The 7719-nt window shown below is 60.0% G+C and overlaps 1 protein-coding gene across 2 annotated transcripts in view; it reads left to right on the top strand.

Moving 5' to 3' along the window:
- The window catches only part of LSP1 (lymphocyte specific protein 1), a 34753-nt gene that overhangs the window by 7156 nt on the left and 19878 nt on the right, over positions 1–7719 (top strand). The window contains exon 1 of one of the 2 annotated variants that reach the window (XM_027090105.1): positions 4454–4530. The exons of the other annotated variant lie outside the window; for it this stretch is intronic. Within the exon in view, the coding sequence (XP_026945906.1) occupies positions 4469–4530 (62 nt within the window). The 5' untranslated portion in view covers positions 4454–4468. Of the gene's footprint in view, positions 1–4453; positions 4531–7719 lie in introns of those variants that run through there. 2 annotated transcript variants of the gene reach the window in all.

Genomic DNA, 7719 nt, shown 5'->3' with positions numbered 1-7719 from the left:
GATGGGGGGATGGGTGGTTGGATGGGTGGGTGGGTGGATGGATGGATGGATATGTAGTGGGTGGATGGATGGATGGGTGGATGGATGGATGAATGAATAGTTGGATAGATGGAGGTTGAGTGAATGAACAGATGGATGATGGGTGGATAAATGGGTGGATATATGGGTAGATGAGTGAATAGATGGATAGATGGATGGATAGATGAATGATGGGTGGATGAATGGGTGGATGGATGCGTGAATGAATGAACGGGTAGATGGATAGATGGATGGATGAATTGGTGTATGGACACACGGAGTGGAATTATGAATTGGTGGATGGGTAGATAAATGTAATGTTACAGATAAACGACTGGACAGATGAATATAGATGTAATTGGATAATGGGTAGAGTTTTAGATGAACAGATAGGCAAATATAGAAAGAGACAGAAGAATAGGAAGACAGATACTGAGTAAATAGATGTATGGCTTGGTGCTGGATGAACTATTGAAGAGATAAATTGGTGAAGAGTCAGACCTAAATCAGGGATTTTTCACTCACTGTTCTCTTTTCCTAGAACACTTTCTTCCATCCATGTGTGGAGCTACTCCACTCAAGTGTCTTTACAAGTAAGGAAAGGCTTATTCCTCCCCATGAGGCTTTCTTTGACTCTCATATATAAAATGTCACCCCCCCTCCATAACTCCATATCCTCTTACCCTGAATTCCATCTTCTATAGCATTTACCGCCATCTGATACATTGCAATATATATTTCCTTGTTTATATATTTTTTATTCCCACTAAATGTCATTTTGTGAGAACAGGAACTTTGCTAATTCTAAACAACTCCAGCACCTGAAAAGTGAATACAGTCAGCATTCAATAAGTTTGTGGAAAAATATATGGATAAGTGGAAAAATATATAAAGATGAATTTAGAGATGAATGACTAGGTGGTTGTTTGGATGAGATGTGGATGAATGAATAGATGAATGAAAATAACCGTAACTAACATTTATTGGCAATTTACTATGTTCCAACTACTGTTTTAAGTATTAACTCATTTGGATGGCCTTATGGGCAAAATAATGGACAACTATGTATATGGCAGGACAAACATATACGTATTCATGCACAATTGGATGTCTGACTTGCTAGGTGGCAAGACGGTTAGACATATGGATGGATGAATAGGCAGATATACGAATGGATCTATGAAAGGGAAGGATAAATAGTAAAATATTTAGATAAATGGGAGGACAGTAGAATATTTGGAGAGATAGAAGAATGTATTAAAGAATGAACAAATAGTTCACCAGTTGCATATATGGGCAGATAGATATACAAATTGATGAATACATAGATAATAGTAATTAACATATTGAGTAGATATTATGTTCAGGATAGGTGGATGACTAGCTAAATGCTTCTTTTAAGTGTTTTACATGTTTTACATGTATTAAGGCATTTAAATAAATGGATGGATGGATGGGTATGTACATGGATGGATGAATGGAGGGATAGATGAGTGGGTGGGTGGGTGGACACTTGCTCAATGAAGAAATGTAAAGAAATAGGGATGGACGTGAGTATATACGCATTGAATGGATTGAATGAATTGATGGAAGAATATATTGCTTACATGGACAATTGAATGGATAGATATATTGAGAAATTGATGGATTCATAGACGATACAAGGAAAAACAGATAGCTGTATAGAGAGGACAGATGGAGAGCATGGATGGATGGATGGATGGAGGATGGATGGACAGATGGAGGATGGACTGATGATGGATGGAGGATGGATGGATGGGTGGATGGATGGATGGATGGACTTACGGAGTATGGATGGATGGACGATGGATAGAGGATGGATCAATAGATGATGGGTGGAGGATGGATGGATGGAGGATGGATGGAGGATGGGTGGATGGTGGATAAATGGATGGATGGATGGATGGATGGACAAATAATGGTACAGTTGACATCAAATACTCTGCCCTATTGTTCGCGTTGGGACATGCCCTAATTGGGAAACTGAGTCCTGACCACCGCATTTAAAGATCTTTTCTTGCTACCTCCCACCCATCAGTCTGATGAATAATCGTGCAACACTATTTAAGTTCTAGTGACAGGAAACTCCTGCCACCCCAAGGCAGCCCTCTACCCTGTGGAAATATTTTTCCTTCTTTTGAACCAAAATATACTTTGGCACATTTCATGCCTGGCTGTCTGTGACTGGGATTCCAGCAGTAAGAGCAGGAGGCAGGGGGAGACGGGCAGGTTGAGATGGAAGGGAAACACACGCTTACTTTCCCTGGGTGATCTGGCTCCGCTCGAGGCCTGGCCCCGTCGCCCTCCCTCCTCCCACCAGAATCCTGAGGTCTCCGCAGCTCCGGCTGGAGGCTGGGGATGGGCAATGGGCACAGCTGTTCTCTGCGGCACACCCCACATTCTCTGGCTCCTCTGGGTTGTGCGGGGGGAGGGGCAGGCTGTGGGCCACGGGACACGGCCTGTTACGTGGGGGGGCGTCTAAGCCGGACGTCCCGACCCCCACAAAGTCTTCACCAGACAGCCACCACCTGAGCCACTGGGACCTATGGGCCACGTGGAATTCTTGTGACGCCGCTGCCCCCTCCAACACCCAGGGATTCACCCACGTGTCCACCTGCTTGCCGGTCCGAGCCTAACCTGACCCTTTGTCCACTCACACATATGCAGGTGCTCACTGGCCCTGACCGCCTGGCACAGCCAGAGGGCAGACTAGCTGGGGAAGCAAGAGGGCCATTGCTCTGCGTGCGGCTGTGGGGTGGAGGGAGGTGGCCGGGCCAGTGCTGTGGTGGCCAGCTGTCGGTAGACGGGCTTGGTTCCGGCTGTGCCGGGCCCCTGCTCTCCGACCTCGGGTACTAGTCTGAGCCTCGGTTTCCCCATCTGGGACACAGGTACGGTGGCGTCTGCCTGTCAGGGTGGTCGTGGCCGTTGGCGAGCCTGGTGAGCTCCTGGATGTGAGATGGCTCGGCCCGGAGCTGGCCCTCGGCGAGTCCCGGCGAGTCCCGGCGAGTCCCAGCGAGCGAGCCCGAGTCTGGTCCCTCCCTGGTCCGGCCACTCGCCTCGCGTGTGCTCCAGTGAGTCACGGCGACTCAGCCCAACCGGAGAAACAGTGGGCTGGGCTGCTCCTCCTGGGGCCTTGGCCAGAGCCCGGGGGCAAGGGGGGCCGCTGGCCAGGCCACCACACCGACCTCGTGCCACTGGCCACTTCTGGGGAGCATGGCTCTCCCATCCCGACGGGAGAGGCTGTGTTGGCCTCTGCCTTGTGGGGTGTCGCTGCTCCGACCTTCCAGTGCCGTCTGGCAGGGGACGGGGGAGGGCAGCAGCCTCCCCACTGGGGAGCAGACAGGATTCCTGGGGTGCCCCGGCCTCCCCCGTGAGGTGATAACAGGAGCAGAGGGCTGGAAAGAAACAAAGGGAAAATGGAGAACGGGAGGGAGGGGAGAGGAGGGAGGGGGAGGAGGGAGAAGAGGAAGGGAGGGGAGAGGAAGGGAGGGGGAGGGAAGGAGGGAGACAGAGATAGAGACAGAGAGACACCAGAGGGAAAAGAAAGGAGAGAGGGGCTGAGTGTGGGACCAGGGAGGCCGGGGGGCAACGGAGGAAGGAGCACGGGCCCCGGGCTGGGCTGGGCAGGGCCGTGGAGAGGGCCAGAGGGCAGCTAGGCCAGGGCTGGGCAAGGGGAGAGGCGGGCAGGGATGGGGTAGCAGATGTGGGGGACCAGGCACCAGTGAGCGATGGAGATGGGATGCAGGAGGGAGGAGCCTGCAAGGCAGGGAGCGGCCGCCAAGGTGGCCAGGGCAGGGGAGGGGGGAGGCAAGAGAGGAGGAGGGAGGGAGGCTGCCGCCTGCCCATCACAGGCCTCTGAGGTCCTGCTAAGCCCCCAGGCTGCTGGGCTGCGAGGGTTTTCTCTCTGACATTTTTACTAGTCTCAGAAGGAGGGGGAGGTGGAGGTGGAGAAGACCGAGGGGGGCGGGGGAGGGGGCTGGGGGGAACCAACGGGAAGCAGCTGCTAGGCGTCCTGGAGCGGGAGAGGGGCCGCGAGACCCAGAGTCCGCGAGGCCGCAGAGGCAGGGACAGAGGGGCACTCGGACAGCCCGGGGGCAGCCAGTGGGGAGCTGGCCCAGGGGACCCCCAGGGGCCAGAGGGGCCAGGACAGACAGGCGGAGGGTCACAGACCAACAGACACAGAGAGGAGGCAGGGGAGGGGGTGTCAGAGCCAGAGACCAGCCAGCCAGCCAGAGGGAGAGACAGAGCAAGAAGGAGGGAAAGGGGGAAGGAGAGAGAGAGGGGGGAGAGGGTCCCAGTGGCAGGGGGAGTGGAGGGGGCAGGGCAGCCGCAGAGGGCCGCAGGCAGGAGCCTTTGAAGAAGCAGCCGCAGCGTCCCGTCCCCAGGGCTGGGGTCAGGCCAGGTCGCCGGCCAGGCGGGCGGCCGCATCATGAGCAGCTCTGCGCTCCTGAGAAGGAATTCTAGCAAACAGGGCCTGGAGAGCCTCCTGAGGTAGGTCCCTCCGCCCAGGCTGGGGCGCGGAGGGCAGGGCAGGGTGCCCGCGCTGGTGCCACCCACGGAGGACTGGCACCGCGGAGCCTGGGCCGCCTGGGCGTGGGGCTCCCCAGCCTCCCCCAGGAGCCTGGCCCCAGCCCGGCAGCTCTGCGGCCCCTGTGCCGCGGGCAGGGTGTGGGGTGCACCAGGCTGTGGGCCTGGCGTGCGCACGTGCGTGTGGGTGCGTGCGCGCGGGCCCGTCCCTTCCTCTGCGCCCCCAACATCGCGTCCTCTTCTCCCAACTGCACCGCCGGGCCTCAGGCAGTGGCCACTCTCTGCTCAAAGACCCTTCCCCGGGCCCTGGGTCTCCGCGCAGGCCCTGCACTCCCCGGCTGAAGAGCGTGGCCCCAGCGTGGCCTCCGAGGCCTCCTCTGGTCCTGCAGGCCCTCGGGGACTGTCCAGTCACCCCTTACTTTACAGACAATGAAACTGGACTTAGTACCACATTCACCACCCCGGCCCTTCGGGCACCGGCCCAGCGCGGAAGGGGCCGCGGGCCACGTGAGTTCTTGGGCCTCAGAGCCGGATCTTCCCGAGCTGGAATCCTGGCTCCTGCATCCTCGGGCCATGGGCCAGTGCCCAGTCCTCTCTGGGCCTCAGTTTCCTCCTCTGTAAGGTTGGGGTGTGGTGGCCCTGCCTCGCAGAGTCCTGGAAAGAGAGCAGAAGCAAAGTGCTGCAGGTGGGCTCAGAGCCGCTGCGCACTGTGGGCGGCTCCCTGCCTCCCTCTGAGCCGCCTGCAATGCCCTTCCTCCTCCTCCACCCTTCCAGGCATCTAAGGCCCAGCGGAAATGCTGCCTCCTGCGTGCAGCCCGCCTCGGCTTCTCCTGAGCTTGGAGGACTGCCCTCTTCCGCCAGGCCTGCGGGCCTGCTCCCTGCCCCCTTGGACGGCATGGCACAGGCTGGGCAGGCTGCCAGCTCCTGGAGGGCACCGGCATCCCTCAGCATTCCCAGTCCACCCCAGCTCTGACTCTGGGATGAGGGGGTCAAGGTGTGCAGGTGGGCTTAGCAGCCTCTGAGGGGAGTTGAGAACAGCCCTGGGCCCCGTCAGCAGGGTCTCTGCAGTCACGGAGGGATGGCTCTCTCCCTGCCCCACCCTGGCCTGGCCTTAGGGCTGCGACCCCAGGGTGGGGCCCAGAGAGAGGGTTGGAGGGGGCCCTGCTGGGCGTGCTCCCTTGGGGCCCCGCTCTGCCCGTGGAGAAGGCAGGCCCCCCTGGGTCTCCTGGGCTTCACACCTGCCCAATCCACGTGTCTCAGGCGGGACCTCCCGTTCCTGTCAGTTGGGATGTGTCCTCCCAGGAGTCACTGCTGTCCCCCTGTCCCCAGTCTGTGGTCCAGGAACAGAGGAGTGCCTGCTGGGTCAGTCCCCGGGGCTCCCCAGCGCCACATAACAAATGGGGAAACTGAAGCCATGGGAGCGCGTTGCCCAGCCCACTGTGGGGGGTGGTGGTGCAGGGAGAGCCCCAGGGCCTGGCTGTGTGCACAAGCATCTGTTGTCACAAGCATCCGTCCAGGTATGGCTTTGGCTCAGCTCCCAGACCTGGTGCCAGGTTGCTGACCTGGGTGAGCGGGGGGCGAGCTGGAGGCGCCAGCGGGGCTCAGAGGGTGCAGCTGGACTGAGGGTGGGGGCAGGTGGGCACGAGCCCCGAGGACCCAGGCAGGTGGCCAGCCAGGGCAGGGACGGGAGGAAACCTCCCTCTGAGCTCCCCGGGGACTCCCGCTGTGGAGGGTGGGGCGGGGCGGGGGGGAGCACGCAAGGGTCCCTCGTGAAGAGTCGTGGAGTGCGTCTGTCCGTCCGGCCACGCTGAGCAAGCCCCCTGCACGTGGTCATGCTCCCGACGACGTGCACAGACCCGCACACGCTCCAGGCCCCTGACCCAGCGGCCGGCGGGGCTACACATCACACACCACACACAGATGTGACTTCCTGCCACCCTCTCTCCCGAATCTAATGGGCCTGCCGGCCGACAGGCCCCTTGTCCCCGATGGGCAACAGAAAACAAGACTCGGAGAGGCTATGAGTCGCCCCGGGTCCCCTTGGGAGTGGGGAAGCCGTCCCCCTCGCCCCCTGCCTCACCCCAGTCCCTCACCTCGAACGCCTGGGCACAGGGGAAGGGGGCCAGCAGAGGGGGCGCCGTCCCCTCCGTGACAAGCGCCGCGAGGGTTTGCTGACACCAGCAGTGGCTGGGGTGTAGACTGAATCCAGTTTAAGTGGATTAAAAGCGACCCTATGGGCCCGTAGGGAAATCGCCTCCCCGCCCCGCCCGCACCCCTCACCCAAGCGGCTCACGCTGGGCTGCGGCGTGTGGCCACCGGGTGCTGAGCGGAGCCGGTAGGCGGGCAGGGTCGGAGCCCAGGGCTGACCCCCTCCCCAGCCCCCATGCCCCCAAGCCCAGCTCTGGCTGGGAGTCACTCCCGGACCCCTCCAGCCACCCTGGGGGATCCAAGCCTCTCCCCAGGCCCCCCCCCCCAGTGTTAGGGGCCGTCGGAGGGCAGCGAGGGGACCCCGGGTCCATTCACTCCCAGAGGACGCTGGACTCGGTGCCACCTGCCGGGTCACACGGTCCTCAAGGGCCTGGCTTTTTAAGGTAGGGGCTGAGCTGGCACAGTGCAAGGGGCTCCTGGTCCCCCAGGGGAAGCTCTGGGCGCCAGAGGAGCCCCCAGCCCCCGGCTCCCAGCACACATCCACCTCGGACACGTTGGTGATCTCCATGCCTGGCTCTCCCACCCTGGCCAGCCTGTCCCAGGAGGCCTCTAGGGAGCCCAAGTGGCAAGAGGGCGAGGGATGGGGCCGGCTGCGTTCTGGGCTGGCCCACGGGGACTGGGGGAAGCCAGGCCAGAAACTACGGTGTCAGAGGGGCGTGGCTGCTTTGGGCCCACCCAAGGGCCCGCATCCGGGGGTGGGGTGGCTCCTGCCCTGGTCAGGCCGGGCGCCCGGTGGGCGGTGCTGCCACGGGTCCGGGTGGTCTGTCGTTCAGAGCGGGTACTGCCCTGGGAGCCCGGGCGAGCCAGCAGCAGGGGGTACAGGGACCAAGTGGCCCAGCCCCTTGGGCAGGGTGTCAGGGCCGGAGCCCAGAGCGCTGAGGTTCAGGCCAGGCTCCAGCCCCGACCCGCAAACCAGAGTGGGAGAGAGCGGCAAGTGAGTGGCGG

The sequence above is a fragment of the Aethalodelphis obliquidens genome, unplaced genomic scaffold (assembly GCF_003676395.1).
Source record: "Aethalodelphis obliquidens isolate GAN/ISIS:26980383/991018 unplaced genomic scaffold, ASM367639v1 scaffold69, whole genome shotgun sequence".
In the NCBI taxonomy this organism is placed as follows: Eukaryota; Metazoa; Chordata; class Mammalia; order Artiodactyla; family Delphinidae; genus Aethalodelphis; species Aethalodelphis obliquidens.
This window is presented reverse-complemented; position numbering and strand designations above follow the sequence as displayed.